General features: G+C 38.7%; 1 protein-coding gene across 3 annotated transcripts in view; it reads right to left on the minus strand.

The window, feature by feature from the left end:
- Positions 1 to 20,229, minus strand: part of dlg1 (discs large 1) — a 390,478-nt gene that overhangs the window by 363,683 nt on the left and 6,566 nt on the right. The window contains exon 1 of one of the 3 annotated variants that reach the window (XM_069135124.1): positions 13,839 to 13,990. The exons of the other annotated variants lie outside the window; for them this stretch is intronic. Within the exon in view, the coding sequence (XP_068991225.1) occupies positions 13,839 to 13,947 (109 nt within the window). The 5' untranslated portion in view covers positions 13,948 to 13,990. Of the gene's footprint in view, positions 1 to 13,838; positions 13,991 to 20,229 lie in introns of those variants that run through there. 3 annotated transcript variants of the gene reach the window in all.

Genomic DNA, 20,229 nt, shown 5'->3' on the forward strand with positions numbered 1-20,229 from the left:
CTCGTGCGTGCCGTTAACAACCAACTGAACCCCTCCGCCCCTCACCTTTATTATCGGTCAACTATCAACCCCTTACTCGAACGACCCCCATCTCCATAAACACTCTGAAGGTGTCTTGGGGAAAAATTTCTCTCTAAAGGATCACCTCAATTTTGTCTCTCTCTCTCTCTCTCTCTCTCTCTCTACGACGTGGTCCCGCATTGAGTATTTCATAAATTTATAAATTAATACACGTGTTCGCAAGCTGGGAAAATCTCTTTGAAACGTTGAAAAAGAGGAAGTACTGAAAGTTTTAACGACGGCTCAGATGCCGATGCTTCGTTCCAAAAACCACTTTGGAATTGTGAAAAATTTAGGAGATCCGTTCGGTTTCGCTCTACTTAACTGTGAATTATTGTGTTCGGAAGAGTATTTATTCTGTGCATAGAAATCTATTGTAACACGTTTCTTTCAACGTCTACGCGTCGTTGAATATTTAATTTTTCAACATTATACCGATAATGATTCTTACGCGGTGCATTTCGTAATACTATTTTCCAGCGATACCTATGAATCCGGTTATCTGTTTTGAGTTTCCTGTCACGTTTTTCCCGCGAGCACATCGCTTTTGTCCAATGACGTGTAACACGTTATATATTGAACCATGTACATTCCATTGAAGTTAAATTGAAGCGCGCGATACTTTGAGAAATCGTACATGTAGTAAAATTTTGCGCAAAAACTCATAACAACAATAATTAGATCCAGTATAATAATCAAAAAGGAATTGATATATTTTTATACGGGCTCTCTGTTACATTATATACAACACGTGCCTCGGAAGTTTCGCATTGTTCTTTTCCAATTGACGGCTTGGGATCCGCCTAATTGGAATCGGAAGCCTTGATAAAACGCGCCCGCAGCTTTCATCGCTGAAGTCCGATGATTTCGGAACTGAATTATTACCCGACGATGAAAACGCATAACGAGAAAAGTAAGAGAGAAGACGGGAACGACTGCTAGCGGGATTTCACACCGATTATATCGAAATTGTTCAGACCTGGAATTTTTGTTGAAAAAAGAAAAGAGAAGAAAAAAAAACAATGCGACGCGACCATCTTGTATTATTTTTCACAGTGAACCTGAAACTCGACGTTTTCAGGCAGTGAAACACTCTTATTGCATGTAACGTATTACACGTATCTACGATAACGAAGTAATGAAGTTAAAAGGAAGGTTGCCTATTCGCGCTTACAACGTTCTCACGATTCGTAAGGCTTTCATTTGATATAATCCGAGTTACCTGAGCAAATTGACATATGTAATATTACGCAAACAGGTATGATTGACTCAAAGCTTCTTGCGCAATGATTTTCTTCCGGGTCGAATATGAGCATGGAATAAAGTTCCCGCAGAATGGATCGATCTTTTAACTGCGCTATCGTGTAACGTAATATGAGGATAATTTAGCGATAATTTAGCGGTAAAAGTTCATCAGAGAATCAAAAACTGGCGCGGTAATCGATTCGATCGATTCGGTGTAAACAATGCCGATTTCAACGTACGATTAAGGTCAATTGAATTAAACAAATAAACGAGGAAATGTGCGAGCATCCCGCAAATTAACAAAAACCACGATCACGAGTTTTCGCAATCCACGGCCCTTCGCCATTCATCGAGACACCCGACTCTCAGAGTACTGCTGGATATAAATAAAACAAGAGTAAAAAATCGTTTCGAGATACCGGCTGCGAGAATCGCGTGGTTAGAGTTTCGAAAAACGTCGGAGCGTAACCAAAGGAGCCAATCTTTTAGCGAGAGGATAAAATTACTTACCGCGTGCCTCTGCACGTCCGACGGATAAAAACGTTGCTGTTACGTTTCGTCGGAGTGTGCGGGATTTTCATCCGATGCTGCAGTTGCGGGCACTGGGTATACGAAACAGCGACAGACGAGGAGGATGATCGTGCACTCACAATTAGCGAATAACTTACCTGAAAGCAATCAACGAAAGGTACAGACTTTAGTATCTCGGAGATGAGCGAAAACTAGATTTTTATACATTTTTATACAAGTCGACAATAACTTTTTATTTTTTTTATTTTAGGGTTTATATGTAAATGAATAAATTTTGGTTCTGTGCATCGAAGTTCAAAATCTTCATTTATTACTTATAAAGTTTGTTCTCGTCTTTTTTACGTTAATAAATAATTCCTGAAGATTTTTTTTGATAGTATAACAGCAGGTAACGACAGGTTGAAATGGCAAACAAACTTTATCCAGTAACGCTATGTTTTCTTTCGTTAGTAACGTCGAAGAAACCAAGATTTGACAAAAAGAACCGAGACTCAAAATTCACGTCGACCGGTGTAATTTCTCCGGTCAATTTATGTACTCAATATTTTTATAATAAACGTTCCAGATATGCGATGGACGAATAACGAGGGTTAATTTTAGAGAAAACCCGACGCAAGCGGCATGAAAAATTACGGTTCTGTATAAAAACGATAAAAAAAAACGCAATCCCAACGCGAGTGAATGTGTATCAGTGTTTGTCCCATTTGTCAAAGTTTACTCGGACCGAGCGTTTCCCCCGGGGTGGATAAGCGGCGTGAAAAAGCGGGGCAGGAATCGGGGTTGTCGAAACAATATTGCACTGACATAATGCGTACATTTGGCGCAAAAACGAAAAAATGGCATGTATTCTACGAAATCGCAATAGTAAATTCGCAGAGTTCATGCAATTTCTTCATTTCTAGGTCAAATGAAAATGTGTTGGGGTGTTTTTGCGCGGAATTGCGTACAAAATCGGGCCGTTGAGTCCTTCTGTGCCTTTGAGACACGCGGAGTTCGATATTTGGAAATATGTACGTCAACGTCGAAATCGACCCATGCAGGGCACCTCCTTCAACGACTATGGAGGAACAACGGCGAGCAAAGTGGTCGGCATTATTACGAAGCCTCGAGAGTAACGGGGCAAAACCGCTAATTACTACGGAGGAAAACTTCACTGCGGAGAAATTAGAGGTGTAGTAGAGTATGAGTTCAAGTGGAGACTCGGGGGTGGCTACGCCCGCAAAGCTAGGCGATTCTCCTCCGGAGAAAAGCGACTTTAAAACCCGGCCTTGGGTAGAATAAGAAGACGTCGCTCATTTGCGGCACGGCTCGCTGGAAGCTCGTTATAAAACGCGTGTTGCACAAAATAGCACGAAAGCGGGATAAAATATCAAGCGTGATGCCAGAGAGGGGAGGAAATTTTTAAGTCTGGGTGGAATTCGTATCCCAGCTTCAAATTCCGCCACTGAACTCGAGGTGCCGTTCACTTGGAAATCCTGCGAGCGGTTTTCAGTTCGTTGACATTGATCTCGAGTGATTGATTTTCACCCCGTTTCCCCAAATGAATTTCATCAATTTCCAGCGTGCCAAGTGATTTTCAATAATTACCCAGGGCTCTGTACGGTTTTCAGTGATTTCTGGATAGGAGAGAATCATAGGAAATCACTGGAAATTATTCAAGATCACCCAAAACGCAGAGCTAACAACGTAAGTCAATTGGTGAACTCGGAATAAACGAATGCACGTGATAAGATGATAAAAATCAATCGAACATCATCGAATTGAATCCATTTGGTATTCACCGTAAGACTCACAATGATATCCATGATTTCCAAACACTTGCCGCGAGATTTCTTCAGCACTGTCATGCGATTTCAAGTGATTCGCAATTGTTTCCAACGATTTCAGTTATTTCGATTGATTCCTCGTTATTTCGAAAAATTATTCAGTCGTTCAAGTTCCTTTGATTTTAAATTTGACTTTAAACTGTTAAATCATGACTTCCGTGAGTCATGAATGGCCCCTCAATGTTGCATCGTTCCTGCAGTTCCCACCGAACCGTAAGGTCGAATTATCACACGAATGTAAGGTTATCGTGACGTGAACGACATAAAATGATGTCAAAAAATGTACCTTTTTCACAATTCTGGAATCAATTTGAAAAAGTCGAGTTTTGGTTGTATCGATACAATGTTTTGTTTTCTTTTACTGAATTTCAAACAATTTCAGCATGGCGAAATAACAATTTTCTAAACATAATATCATTTCAATAGCGTCACTTAGGAAGATCATATAGTTAGTTTTTACCAACCGCACTAATGCCTCACTTACTTTGACTGTTATCGAAACTCACTGATATGAAAGTACACTCATTGTCAGTGCAAATTCTTTATACAATGCCGGATGCAAGTATCCAAAAAAAAAATCTTCTTTTACGCAACAACAAAGCCGAGAAATGTATTCACGTAACTGAATCTTCTGCACTCGTTGTAGGAATATATTTTCGGGCCTTATTCTCACACGTAACAAAAAAGTTTCTAGTTATTTACGTGCGTCATTGCACGTAGAATCACGCTAACTGCGACATTCTCGCATTGACTGGGGCAAAGTGAGCTTTGACAACAATAAGAAGGAGTGACATTTCGCTCGGTCGGTAAGGACTAATTAAAGCATCCTCTCAACTAAATTATTTCCCACTATCCAGTCGCCTGGTTTACCGCCAAGCAACAGCAGCACCAGTAGGCAAATTATTGTCTGCACATATTGCTGTGCCGTCGCTTCTCTCTTTGCTCTTTCCTTCCTCCTCCGTTTCTCCCTCCGACTTTCAGGGAGGGTAATCACCACGGTGTGCCAGCAATACAACGGCGATACACGCGAGGGCACAATGGGCAATGAGCATCCCTGACCCAGATCGCGAAACACCTTTCTTCGGAGTGCTCGTGGAATTGTTGCGATGGATCGAGGTGCACGACGCACATTCGAGATGAACAACTGCTTCGCGAGAGGAGAGGAGAGAAGAGGAAAGGAAAGCCTTGTATCCGGAGACGTGGTAAAAATCGCGACGAAGCTCTTTTCAATTCTGCATGATATGCCGTCTGCAGGTCCGGAAATAGACCGCAGTAGCGATACTGAGGGACACCCGGTGGGATAGGTATATATGTCTATTCCTGATACCTGGATCTGTAAATTTCATGTGCGAATGGGTGAGATGTTTTCGAAAAATCTTCATAACTTCTTTCTTCCTAATCAATAAATTCTATGGTGTGCTTGGTCGTATTTACTCGGAGAGTTTTTAAAAATTTTCAAAGAATTTCCTCGTTATCGAAAATTTGCAAAGGCTGTATTTACGAAGCTATTCGTTCAATCCCCCGGAAACATTTTAATATTAATATACAACGTTTTCACGAAAACGTATCCAAAATTTACGATCTTTCCTCCATTTTGAAAAATTTTAAATATTCGAACACGGAAATTTCAAGATAATAAGAAAATTCTTTGAAAATTCATTTGTATTCAGAGAAATTAACGAATTCACTTCACATGACAAAAGAAGAAAAAAAAAAAAACATTCCCCGAAAAATTTGCCAAACAATTTATCGATAACTTTCGGGCATTGTTATCACGATTATTCAAATTTAATTTTCTCATCGTCTTTATTGCAGTTGATTTCTTTCCGATTTATATCTTACGACAAAGCATGCAACATTGTCGACGAGATTCACTTTTGGTTGGGAATGTATACCCAGTACATCCTCAAGAGACAAAATTTCTCCGTCAACAGTTGTCGGGAAAGTTATCTTTGCGAGCCCTGAATGAAGGAATGAAGGAAGGAAGGAAGGAAGCGAGACCCTGCAAGGGTTGGATCAAACGCTGCAAATGTCCAGCGGCCCAGGACGGCGTGTAATTAAAGGTAATGTAAGCCCACCCGCTCAGTTCAATCAGCGCGTAAAGCCCGGGGTCCGGATCGGTTTTGACCGTGAGTTTTCGACTCTCCGCACGCGGAGGGCGCAAAGAAGACGAGGATGAGAACAACGTCACGATCGTCCGCCATCTTCTATGGGGAAGTTTGATTCCCCGTATTCATGCAGCGTATGAGGTCCGGAAACTGAACGTTCTCGGAGGGCCGAACTCGACCCTTCCGGTTTCCCGACACCGCTCCAAATCCGAACAGTACGTTTTGGTCTAAGCCGGCCGGAAATTTGGCGGGAAAATTCAAAGCCGCCTCCGAACTGTTTACCCAGAATTCACGCATACACCCTTGCTTATTTGTCAGACTGTACCAAAAAATCGAGTTGCAGAATTTCAAGCTACTCGATCAATATGAGAGCGATTCCAAGAGATATCGGTGAAATCTGTTCATATTTGGGATCGTGAAACTCAAAAGTGTGTATTTTTGAACGCTTTATATCATTTTCAGACATGAAACTTTACGGCTCTACGGCAAATTGTTCTTAAAATTGAGCAAAATACATGATATTTAATAGTTCACAGCTGTTAAAGTGATATTCATTTATAATTTTCATTGCTTCAAAAACTGGTTACGTTTTTTTCTTATTTAACTGTATGTTATGGCAAGTTTTAGCTTCAGAATAATCTAAGAACAGTAATTGATAAAAAGTTCCTAAATTTAAACTGTTGTTAGTGCGAATAATTTAATTTTCCGGAAATGTTGCCAGAAACCAATTTACATTTCCGAGGATATATTAATTTTTTTGACGGTGCCAGAGACAAATAATGCGTCTGAAAATGGGATAAACCATGCCGTACAATACCACCGGAACATAAGCCTGAGTTACCTAACGCTTGGTCAAAGATTTAAGACTAAAAAAACGTAGTTAACAATAAATTACGTTTATACATATAAGCAAATTTAGCGATACTTTCGCAAGCAAAAAAAAATATCATCTGACTATAAAAATAGAAGAGAAGTTGAAAAGTGTGAGTGTAAATTTGTAATCTCAAAATAAATTCACCACTGAATTTTACATATTTAAGGGATGCGAATACATACTGTTAAAAATTGAATCAAATCCACGGGATCGCATCGTGAAAATTTTTATTTCACGTTTCAGAATCAATATAAGTTGCATTCCTGTTATCATTTCATTATTTTTGCCCGTCGATTACCATATACATTATACAGAAAGGGTTTTGGGGGTACCGCAGGGATTTTCGGGGCAGGAAAAACCAATCAGCTAAGCGAAGTTTCGATGCTTCGGGGAAGTGAAGGTGTTGCGACGAAGGGGGCGGGGCAAAAGGGGGTAAAATCCATGATGTAAACTTAGTTAGGTGAAACTTTGGCGCTCATAACTGGGAGATTATATCGACTCACTGTTCGGCAATTAGGCGCGACTGCTTGGCAGGGTAACGATAATTTGACAACAGCTTTGAGTCGACAAGCCAGTCGGCTTGGTATCGCGTACATCATCCAATGCCCAGGAACGGATAGGGAGAGAGGAAGAGAGAGGAAGAGAGAGACAGACAGAGAGAGAAGGAGGTAAGGATTTCCGTATTGTAATTCGCGTTGAAGTTTTATCGGCTAAAGTATGCCTAATACACCAGGACGACAAAGTTTGCTTCGTTAATCCTGATCCGTTCGGTTTCGATTCGGCGCAATTTTCGAGCCGGATGAATTTTGGGCTTTGCATTCTTCGTCGTTTTACGCCCCGTTGTGATTTACTCAAAAAAATGAGGCGAGCGATGCAGGGTGGAGAATAAAAGGCAAGAATGACGATAAATTTTTTTTTTCAAACTATTAATCTTGAACAACGTAAAGAGAAGTGAAAGAAATAATTATCTACACAGTCATAAAAACAACGTCGCGGCTGTTTCGGTCCTTTGCTTCTCGAAATTTCGTTCCTCCGTCGTAAAGGACGGAAATTTTTCAACACCCACCGATAATGAAAATTCAACTTCAGAGTCAGCGCGTAGTAATGTTAAAAAAAACAATTGTTTCCACACCTGTGAAGAGTGTGAAAAAATCGTGAAGACATCGTTATCGACGTTATCAAAATCATGCTACGCAATATTTCTCTGAAAATTGGACAAGCGAACGAATTTCATTATTCGTTCATTCATTCGATTTTCGTCCGACAACAAGAGTCAGTGCTGCATGTTTTTCGGCCCGTAAATCCCGAGTTTGCTCTCAACTTGGGAGCTTTGCGAGCTTGGCCGTGGAACTGACTGCACGTCACATTTCCACGGCTTGTTACTCCAACGCTTCAAGATTATTTCCGGACGCTATTCAAACCGCTACGTCATTCGGTGACCGCAATCCCGGCTTTACGCCACAGTGACGTTTATCATACTATGGCCAACGCGATTTCCTCACGGCGTTTATGACCTCGGTCCAAAACTTGTGCAGATACCTACAGCTGCGCGTCACGGTGACGTTATGTCAAGATTTTCTTCATAGGATACGTGCAAATTTTTACTAAACAATTTTTCATACCTTGTTTGCAGATTTTAACATACATGCAACGATGGTGATTTTTCAGAAATGATTCGTTAGGCCAGCGCTGCTATAATTTCAATTTCGTACAAACTAAGAGATCGAATATTTTTTACTCGATTGATCGGGTATAATCGATTATTATTCAAACTCGATTAATCGACCGACTCGATCATTTTATTTTTATTATTATCATTGTCTTACTTATTTGACGTAACAAGTGAAAGATAAATTAATATTTTCACATGAAATTGAAAAATATTTTGAATGAAACTATAAATTATCAAAAAACTTTTCCGCTATTAAGACTACATACTGAAATTTAGGAAATTTTGGTTTCGAATGCAACGTTTCAAAAAAATTCTAAATAATCCATAAATCGTTTAATTTTTACCGATTCAATCGAGTCACGTTCGATTATTTTCTTTTTGGACTCGTTTAATCGATGCATCGATTATTTTCAACTTAGCGGCGATCGCTAGTACAAACGTATCAAAAGAGAACGTAATTGTGGGGAAATGATATAAGGCGAGCGAAAAAGCGAGCTGATTTTTCAATAAAATTGTTTCAAGTCTCGTCTAGAATGCAGAAAAAAGATCACTAATACACGGGGAGATGGAAGAGAGAAGGAGAGATCCACTTTTCGCGTATAATGAAAAATTTCCCGTCAACCGTCGTCGTGCCGCGGCTCGATCTGCACCCGCCCGCGGTAACTTTTCATAAGCTTAAATGGGCGAAATTAAATTTGATGTTGGCGTTACTCGAGAGGGGCTTCCTATAAACTGAAAAGTTGCCTCGAGTAAGTTAGAATCGCCTCGTAAACCGTCCGGCACTTCGATACAGGCATGTATACACCGTCTGCTCGCTGCTCCCTCCTCCTCTTTCCTCGACGTACGCCTTCTCCACTAAACCCTCGTTCGAACCCCGCGGAATTACCTCGTTTCGTCATCCCTTACACCGGTAGGCATATAAGGATGATCGCCTCTTCGAAGGGCGAAGGGATAGAGCGACAGAGAGCGAGAGAAAGAAAAAGGTTTGGCTGTGTCAGGTTCAAAATTCTAATAATTATTATAGTAGGAGTTTGATGTTGAGAATTTAATTACGACAATTAATTTCCTATTATGTCTGAATCTGGGCGAAATTATAGGCAGACTTTTGCGAAGCAAAATTCCCAATCATGAAAATTAAATATATGATTTTTCACACATTTTGTATTGTTCGGAACTGTTATTTGTGTACACTTACGACAGTTCGAAAATGCTTGTTTTGAAATTTTGCACATCTTGTGTAAGAATCCTGCGAATCCGTCAATTTGTTTTTTTTTTTTTTCTTTACAGTGATTAACTCATGGATAGGTACTTGAAAGTATGAACGAAAGATATTTCTTTTAGATGAAATTTTGAATATCTGCACGGAAGTAAATAATTCGCTGAACGAGCAAATTTTACTGCCGATGAATCGAGCCTTATTTACGTAATTTCGTCAACTCGTGATCATATTTGAAAGTTTCGGTACGACGTAAATTACCGAGGAAAAAAGAAAAGTGTTATTTTTCAATTATCATCCAGTTATCATAACGCATCAAAGTGTAATTACAATTTTTGTGTAAAGAAAATAACATTCTTGAACGAGAAGAGAAAAATATATAACTCAAAAAAAAATTGTGAACCAACGAGCGATGCAAATTATTCGATATTAAAAAGGAAAGTATGAATTATTTCATGAATAATTGTAGAGCAACGAGTGTCTAATACCTTGGAAATAAAAAAGGCTAGCGCAATAATTGTCAATATTTGATCGCAGGGGGGTCGAGAAGCGCGGAAAGTCCCGAGTAAATAAGTAAATACCGTGATACACGTACACATGACACATATACCTTAGTTTTTCCAATATATTTATATACTGCAGAAACGTGTGACGGAGGTAACAAATGGAGGAAAACACAATAGAATATTGTGGCGGGATATCGCGAACCGCCCTGAATGCGTGACAATTAACGCGAAGCACGGATTCGGAAAATCACTTACAAGCGAGCCGTGAGTGCGGAGAATTGCGAGATGAGATTGCGACCCACGCAAAAGGAACTAGGTATACATGCAATGATATAAAGAGAAGTGGCCGTAATAAAATTCTGTTAATTAAAAGGGACGAAGAAAAATAGAGAAAAAAAAGTATGTATTCCACCCTGCTCCTTGCACCCTTCGATCCTTCACACCTAAATGGCCTTTGAAATGAATAGACTGTTGATTTAAAAGAATCAACAATTATACCGTCGCAAGAAAAAGGTATTTTAACGCTTGGTTGTTAATTTACTTTTAGTATGACTGTTCGAAAGCTATATATATATATATATATATATATATATATATACGACTTGCTCAAACGCGTTTTTGCAAATTCCGAAATACCTTGAAGATCGTTAGAAAAAAATTAAAAAATTCGAATTCCCGACATCGTATCCGGTTATGTACGTGTTTATTTCGAAACATGAAACAAAAACACGTTAACTCAACACTCTCCGAATAAAGTTACACAGTTTTTAATTGCACAAAATCAAAACGCATTTTCGTTTGAGATAAAAAGAAAAAAAAAAGGTAATTTTCAGCGTAATAACTCGACTTTCTTTAATGTTGTTTCTTTCTAATTTTTTCACGCTATAATAAATACGATTTTTATTCATTTGAGCAGACAGAATCGCTCAAAGGGTTTGCCGCGAGTATCTTGATAGAATATTGACGAAGAACGACCGGAATTTGTTGTAAAAATTTAAGAATTTGCGGCGGGCGCTCGTATATAAGCCAAGCAACGAGCGGATAGATGAAATCGGTGAGAAAAATTCAAGCCACGAAGCACGCTTAGGCTCTGCAGGGTCTTTTTTTACGGCGCTACTCGAAGCTTGACCCGCCTCGCAATTTTTCCGAGCTTGCCGAGGATGTACGCTCTTGGAAATAAGTCTCGTCGTCCTGTGTGTATCCATAGAGAGAGAATTTATCCTTGCCTTGTAAGTTTGAAAAGTTGGAAATTCTCTCCATGCAAGATTAAAAATAATTTTTTCAACAAAATTCTCAGCGTTTTCGGATTAAAAACGGTTTTAAAAATTATTTTTTCTACCAAAATAATAAACTCGAACATAGTAAATTTTGAACGGACGAAATGTGACAGTAAAAAATATTGTACACTTATTGATTTTTCACAGAAAAAGGCACGTTGAAAAAGTTTCCAAACCTCAGAGTTCGATTTTGCCTGTACAGTTTTTCGTATTACATACATGAAACTAGACGTTCACCCTTTTGTATACTTATATATACCAAAAATTAGGATCATATATATTATTACATATTTTTATTCAGTTTAAATTCTGATCTAATCACCTGTAACCTCAATTACGAATTCTAAAGGAACATATTAGTTTGCGATATTACGTACCAATTGTCGCGTAACGTGTATAATATGAAAACTGGATGGAAACATTGTGATTTTCAATTCTGCTGTTACATACGTGCTTCGTAAACGAAGCGTGGATGCACAATGACCGCAAATTCTAGACAATTTTTCCCATTGAAAAGCAGCAGCCTGAAAATAACGCAACATTTACCTCCCTCCCTTTCTACTTGCGACATACGCGTTACACATTCGCAACACAAACACGTTTCGGGGCTCTTTCGAGTTCCACATTGCTAATAGCCTTGTGAACGAGGGATATCTGCACGGAACAGAAAGAAAAATAAACAATAAAAAAATAAAAAAATCCAATCTTTTAAATGAAATTGAAATCCTGCTTTTTGCAGGAAAGAAACGAAAAAATTATATACGGTGGTGAGCTTTCTCCTCCCGTTTTTATATAAATATATATATTATATTATACGCGGGTTTGTATTCAAAGTGTGTTTTCAACGATTGATTTTTCATTCCAAATATTCATTTTAAACAATTGCTTTTTCTGTGTTTTTTGCCTTTCAGCTCTTCCTTGCAAATACTTCTATTTTCCTTTCGAATAATTGAAACCGACTGAAAAAGCATTGAGTATATTTCTATACCGGGTCGCGGTGGCGAGAGCAGCCATTGCAGGAAACGGAAAGAGCGCGCAACTTCCAGTTCATAAAATTATTCAATTATCGGGTTTTTTCCCTTCCGCTTTTCCTGCGGATGGTGCTTCGCGGAAAACGACTCAATGAAAATAGAACATTTAATGCTGCACCGAGTGACTCGGTCCTACTGCACAGACTGTACGCCAAGTTCATAGAAAAGGAAGATTGCCTCATTCAAACCGGGTTGAAAATTACTAAAAATTCAACTTTATCACTCCAGAGGAATACCGTAATCTCAAAATCAGCGCTAAATCCGTGTAGGTCTATAAAAAAAATCTGCTACAATGTAAACGCTGGGAACTTTTCCAAGATTTTCGTCCGAGACGATTCGACACCTCATTTCTGTAATTACGGTGGGGCTGAGATGCGGAAAATACGCAGATACGGGGATGGAATTTCCGATGAAACGATGTTTAACTGTCGGACAAACGATTTTTAAACTTTGTCACAAATTACTAAGCTTTTCTGTCGTGATAACAAAGTGTGCGATATTAGAAGGTAAACAATGAACCGAATGCTTGTGAAAATAATATCGCATGCAGATGTAATCCTTATTATTGCTTGGTTAATTCTGCAGAGTGATTCCCAAGCCGAGTTACGAAAGCATCGTAATCTGCAGTAAAAGTTATATCGCATACAAATTCCGAGTGAAACTTACAGTAGTAACCGGTAGCTTTTGTCACAGACGAAGTGTATTTAAACTACGGATACATATTAGTGAGCTCGCGTATCGTTTACAGCCTGAAGCTTTTTGCGTTATTGTCAGAAATGTACGGCAATTAATGGGACCGCATCCTGCATCGGCTTGTTTGACGTTCAAGTCGTTCCCCGATCTCGTTAATTAAAAAAAACTGCGGCAGTCCCTGGTTGACCGATAAATCTGGGCAGCCACTCCGTTCCAGTGATCTATTATAGAGACATTTACTTACTCGTACGCGTGGTTGCGTGTTTACAGATAAAATATGCAGAAACTTACAAGTACAAATTATCGCGCCCTTTGCACGATATCCTGCTTTTTCTCACGAGGCTGAAGTTAGCAACGTTATTGTAACGATTAACGTTTCGGAAAATCGTTGTTTCACAGTTTCAGGAATGTATGAAATTCAGTAAATCAAGATGAAGAAAAATTTATTCATATTTTGAAAATTTAACTACTTCAAAGTCACTGTAAACTTGCAAAATGGTAATTTTTCACCGCAACGTTTCATTGCGTCAACTGTACTAATTTTCAGCCTAATTTTTTCTCTAGATCCAAACAAGCGACAAATAATATTCTATTTTCTGTTCTTCAATTTCTTACGATTAATTATTTTTCACTTCCGTGTTAAAAAAGAAGATCATGATTATACATCACTGGCAACTGATTTCTAAACAGATTTCCCTTAATTGAAGTGAAAGCAAAACTGGACCGAATTTTTCCCACGGTCGTCTAAACTGAAGAATTTAAATACATTTAGTGCCTAGTAAAACGCATAAATTTTTACCTTTCGGAATGAAAGATACGAGATTCGTGGGTACGGATTTCCGCCTATAATTCCTGTACTGCACAAAGTAAACGATCGTCCAAATGATGGTAACAATTGGCATCCACATCGTAAGGCATGCAGGTATATTATAATAATATTTTCTCAACACATTACAATCGGTATTTAAACTGTAAGAGCGAGAAATACGCCGGTGAATAAAATTCCTCGCGATTCGATTACCACCCCCAAAAGTCGATTATGCAACGCGAGAATCGCTGTGAATGTAACGAAATAAAAGTCGTCGAATAATTCCACGCGTCGCGTAACGCGTGCATATAATTCCGACCTCGATAATTTTTCAAATCAATGTATCGGATTAAACGCGACGAATTTCTTCACGGTCGTTGTTTCGTCATTAATCGTTGCAAAGTTTCCCTCGAATGTTTCGATATCACGCCGGCACTTTCGTTTTCGTTTCACACATCACACCGCACCGACCCTCGTCCGAACCCACGTGCGTGAAATTTAGGGCGATAAGAACGGAATTGATTCGCGATTTTCGGAAGATTCGCACGCGATTCGCTTCGGACCTGCACTGATACTAAAGTTCTCCGAGGAAACTTCTTACCGACTCGTAAGTCCGCCCTACATACTGCAGCATGCGTATATGTATAGCTGCGCCATGCATCGGCTAACTCGACCCAACTCGACCCTACCTGCCTCGCCTAATACGATCAAGTGGTACAGCTACGTGTCGAGGAGGAGATCTATCGCTATCTTATTGGCAGCTAAGCCCTTGCTTGGGCTAATTATATCAGGGATAAGCTCGGCCATACGGCGACACGGGGCGCTGAGTGGAGGATTGGAAACGAATAACCTCGTCGCGTTTTCGTTGTTTTCGTTATTCCAGGAGAAACTTGGAAGTTTTCTGGGCGGGGTTGAAATTATGAATTTTCAAAGTTCCGAAAGCGCCGAATTTAGAACTTTTTTTATGGCCAAACTTGAAGCAAAGAAATGAAACTTTGACGAAACATCCAAGTTTCGAATGGTCCGAAACCCGACGCTCAAAGTTCCAAAAATTTCAAAATTACACCGAGCCTCTTTGATTTTTGGGCGCTTATTCGTAGCCGTTCGAAAGAATCATGTCAGTGATATTTGCCAAGGTTTGAAATTTCCGAAATCAACTAAGAAGAATTAACTATCATAGATAGAATGGCAATGTGCGGTAAGTTGGGGTGTTTTAGAAAAAAACAGTTTGCGATTTTTCACCGTGGCACCCCCTAAAGAGTTCGTTCAAGTCAAAAGAAAGATTCTGTGAAAAGGTGAGCGTTCTATGTTATATGAAAGATCACGCTCGTTTCATTTTTCACTTTTTTAAACATTTTTGACATGGATATTCAATCCAAAAATCACGATCCATAACACAACAATACATCATCCGGGAATCTTATTCTCCTAAATTGAAAGTTCGTATTAAATTATAACTATTTTATGAGATTGAAATAATAACGAAAAAGTCGTGAAACACTCTTAATATTAAAAATGTGGGTCTTCTTTGTGACGTAAATCGATATCATGATTGACATAAGCAATGAAAAATAATTTATTCACGAGACTTCACAAATGGAATAAAACGTATATATATATATATATAAAAATGATAAATCAACTGCGCGCGATCTTCCACATAACGTTAAATGCTCATATTTTTGACGGAACCTTTTTTTAACTTAAACAAACATTTTACGGGATGCCATGGTGGAAAACCGCAAATCATTTTTTTCTGAAACACCCTAATATAGTACATATAATACCGAAATATTGTTGGTATTAAAACGAAAGGGAAAAGAAAATCTTCTTAACGAATATAATGAGTTGATTAAATTAAATTTTACCAGGGATAGAAAATAATTGTGATTTATTCATGATGGATATATATATAGAAATATATATATACTGCGTAGTATTTTCTCGTTTTTTCGTATTCCAAATCAGTCTATACATATAGCTATTTTTTGTTGTTTCAATTTTCCAATTTTCACTTTTAACTTTTACTTATATTTTTCCACTTTTTTCCCCACCGCCGTTGCTAAGTGCTTCGACCCACTTTTTCCTTTTCTCCACATACTACGACCCCGTTATTCGCATCCTCCAGCCACATCACCGCGGCAAAGAAGAAGAAAAAGAGAGAAAGGAATGGAAGTGAGGGGGATGAGAAAGTGTTACTAAGCGAAAAAAAAACTTGGGCCATGTTGCCGAAAAAAACACAGCTCGTGTCTCGACATTTTATTATTATTAGGGATAATTCGGCCGAACCGTATGAATCAAAATTTAGGAAAGGAGAAAAAACTGTAGAAAAAATCTCCGACAGTGTTATTTTAATTACTCGACTGATGGTAAATACAAGTCAAATAACATCCCTACTACGAAATTGAAATAAATTTGTGAGCGAATTCTGACGTCCGTGTCATGAGCTATACGATAACGACGATGCGAGGAAATGATTTATAATTCGAAACTCAAGAATGATTAAGCTCTAGTATTTTCTTGCAGTTTCTAATATTTTTGAGCTCATTTCGTTGACCGTAGAGGTATACAGGGATAGACCAGAAGATCGTTAGTGATAATAACGGGGATGGATATCAATAAATTCGTGCACGTATATACCGTACAACAGATCATTACGTTCGTTAACAATTAAAGTTGCACGTAACGTAAAACTTCTCGAATGAATTCAGACAATTTGTGTAAAGTAACGAGATCGGCGATGAGAATGAGTTCGAAACCGTAAGAATCGGTTAAAAACACCAGAGTTTGGGCATTCTGAAGGTTCGGTAATTAAAAAAATTTTCTAAAATTGTTGATATGGCAACGAGGTTGTGTTCAACACCCCTTACACACCCTGGTACCCCGAATATTAAGTAAACATCAGTTGTTTAATATTTTGTTTATAAATATACGGTTTCTCGGCCAGCGAGTATTATTGTAAAAACAGTCAGTCTCGAGACTTTACCGGAAGTAAATCGATTTTCAATGTTTAACCGACAAACATATACTTTTTCCTCCTTGTTAGTTATTTTAAAAAAGATGTACAAATTTTTGGTCTTTCAGACATTTTTGTTTCTAATCTTTCTTTCAAACATTTTTCATTCGGCTGCCAAGTCCTATCAGTTTCAAATTTTTTACTCTGCCATTTTCGAGATTCCGGATAGACCGACAGACTCTTTTCTTTTCACGGTGGTGAAAAGTATCGCGAGAAAAACGTTTTTCCAGTTTGTTTCTCTATCCTAACGTCCGATTCAGGCGGTTCAGCCGATCCATCTTCAAACTTGAAGTGGCAAACTAAATACATGCCACGAATAGATATACATAAACACATGCATACGCACGTATACGTCAACAATGACGAAAGAACGAAGTTGTCGTTGCTTTCTTCTACTATTTCAGAGAGTTGCTAGAGAAACGAGAATCTTGAATCGAACAGACGTGTCTTTTTTAAATTAGATATTTTATCCCTCTAAAAGTTTTGTCAATCAAAGTACGGAGTTATTCTTGTTAAATAAAAACATCCGATTTGCGTCCCACGCGCAAAACACAAAGTTCGCGCGTGATAATTGGCCATTATTCTCCGACGCACATAATCACTTCCGCAAAACGACGCTGAAACTGATTAAGGCGGCTGTTCATATTAGCAGAAAGGACAGGTTTACCTGCGTGTAAAGAACAACGTTGTACAATGTCCCCAGCTAATACGAAGGTGGAAGACTGTTTTACCGGGGTTTACAGGCACTTCCGTAGATGCCAGACGACGTTACACGGAAAGACGCGAAACATCCTCCGGGATGTTTGACGTGAGCGTTAACGAGCTCGGTTTCCGCATCTCACTGTACGAAAGCTAGTTCGTTGGCTCTGCGGTAGAGAAGGGTGGTGGGTCACGGGTCACGGGTCACTAAGGGCCCTCCGCGTCATGCTGCAAGGGCTCATCTCGAGGATGCGGATCTCCGTAGTAAGACTAACGTGAATCGGATGAAATATTCAAACAGCCTCGAGTGTCAGGGGTGAAAAAATAAATACACCCAAGCGATTGAAATTAATAAAAATATGAAACTGGTCGTCGGATTATCTGAAGCACTGTGAAGAATCGACTTGGTGATTGGTGCTCAGAATTGCCGTTTTATATCGCGTCATTTTTCAAAGTACGTTAATTGAGCGTACGCCGAAGGCGAAACGTATACTAATCAGAGTAATCAGGGTGGATAGGAAATGTGTTTTGACGAATAAATTGGTGAAATTTATATTCAACGGAGATGATTACCGAGTCAATTTATGTTAAACGTGAATAATTAAGCGGGTTAATGCTTCCGAAATTATATGGGGATCGGGCGTAGATGGGCACTAATGCCCTGACCCTCACCCTCGCGCGAAATCTTGAAGCGATGTATAATTGCGCCGAATAGCTAATGCCTATATTAGTTTACGTATTCAACAGCGAACGAGACGACGTGACTCGATTCTCCCGGTTCGTCAAACGAACGAAAATTGCCGTCACTGGTGCTGGCCTCCTGAAAAATGCCAACCGGATAATTTACAGTTGACGACATTTTCTTCCAAATAGAAACAAAAAACTTCGCCAAGTTGCATCCCATATGTTTTTCGAGACAATGAGGAAGTTTCATCCGGCGTATTTTTCCTATCACTGATCCAAAACTCCCGAGGAAAAATATTATCTCAAGAAATAAAAGACAGGAATTCATCCCCGTGATCAACTTCGATTTATTCCATCGTCTAAAGACATCGTTCAGCTCGCCTCGAGTATAATTGGCATTTATATCGTGCAGATACCCCCCCCCCCCCCCCCCCCCCCCCCCCGATTCTATTACTTAAGTCATCGATTTTTCTCTTCTCTTGATAGATATGGCCCGGGTCATTCTTTCGTTCATTCATTCATTTGTTCGTTCGTTCGTTCGTTCGCCTTTGAAACTCACGAGTGATCCATTTCGCTGTATCGTTGCCGGAAAAAAGCACAATATGTACAACAAAGGACCGAGGAGCAAGTGACTATTCGACGAATAGAAATCCCAAGATCCCGCAGTTTGCACGGAGATGCGTGTCGATGACACTGGTTTGCAAAAAAAAAAACATTTTTTCTCCTTCTTATTATTATGTGTGATGATAATATATTTAATGCTCGTGAATGGAAATATAGCAATAAAAAACAAAATACAAATTATAATTGAACACTGATGATAGCAACGATATTTATAAAAATAAAAGTTATCAAGTTGAAAAGTTTAAACATTAAAATCGTTAGAAAATCTATCTACCTGTATAATTTTAGTTGTTTTATAGTTTTTTGTCTCTGGTCTTTTATGTACAGATACCATTTAAATAGATTAAAGTAGTGTGAATGCAAAACCAACATACAACAAATTCTGAATTTTGAACAATAAAAAATAAAAAAATAAGAAATAAAAAATAAAAAGCATGTCATATAATAATATACGTGACAGCAAAAAATGGAAAGCAGATATAGATTCGGCACATTAAAAACTTCATCGCTATAATATTTTTTTCTTTCAAGGAAGATTTCGTTGCAGACCTGTGTGAATTGACGCGATGGGCACCGCCTGGCGTCTAGGCAACCCGACATACCGAGCTGTCGCACATCGACAGGTGCGCAAGGAGCATCGGGACCGTGATTTAGGGTGTCGCATCATTTTTTAAATCGGATTGCATCTTGTGGTCCACGCTAAAGGATAAATCCTAGATCAATAATTGGGGTGAAATCAGGTAATCGATACGCCATTACGTATACAACGCTTGACCTTTCTAGCAGTGATGAAACTTGAGCCTTTCAATTATCAAACTCGTGATTAGAAGACGAAAGTATAAAAGGACGAGCGAGAAAGAGAACAGAAATAGAAAAAAAATAAAAGAGAAAAGAAAAAAAAAGAGTTGCGAAGAGTAAATTGTACAGTTACGATCCTCCCGGGAATGAAATTGCACCGGCAAACTTGTTGATTAAAACCCATGCGTACGTGATGAAACTAAAGTAGTAGTGGAGGAGTAGCGTCAATTCACTCCGAAATTTCATACCTCTAACGCGACTTTGTTACCTCGGCAGGAAATTCAAAAATCATAGCCTACATGAAAATGAAAACGCGCGTCGAGTCTGTAAAGTTATTTTTATTTATTTTTTTTAATCGTTTTTTTTTAATGAAAAACATAATCCGTGAATTTACCTCCGTATAAAAGTACCTCAATTTTTTCTGGGCATTTTATTTACTACAACAATCCAAAAAAGCTTGGGATTTATGTACGAGAAAGTACACACGTTTCAGGTATAGAAGTATTTCCCAGACCTGAAATACTTCTGTATTGAAAAAATAAATTACAACAGTGTTTAATT

This window comes from Neodiprion pinetum, chromosome 1, assembly GCF_021155775.2.
Source record: "Neodiprion pinetum isolate iyNeoPine1 chromosome 1, iyNeoPine1.2, whole genome shotgun sequence".
In the NCBI taxonomy this organism is placed as follows: Eukaryota; Metazoa; Arthropoda; class Insecta; order Hymenoptera; family Diprionidae; genus Neodiprion; species Neodiprion pinetum.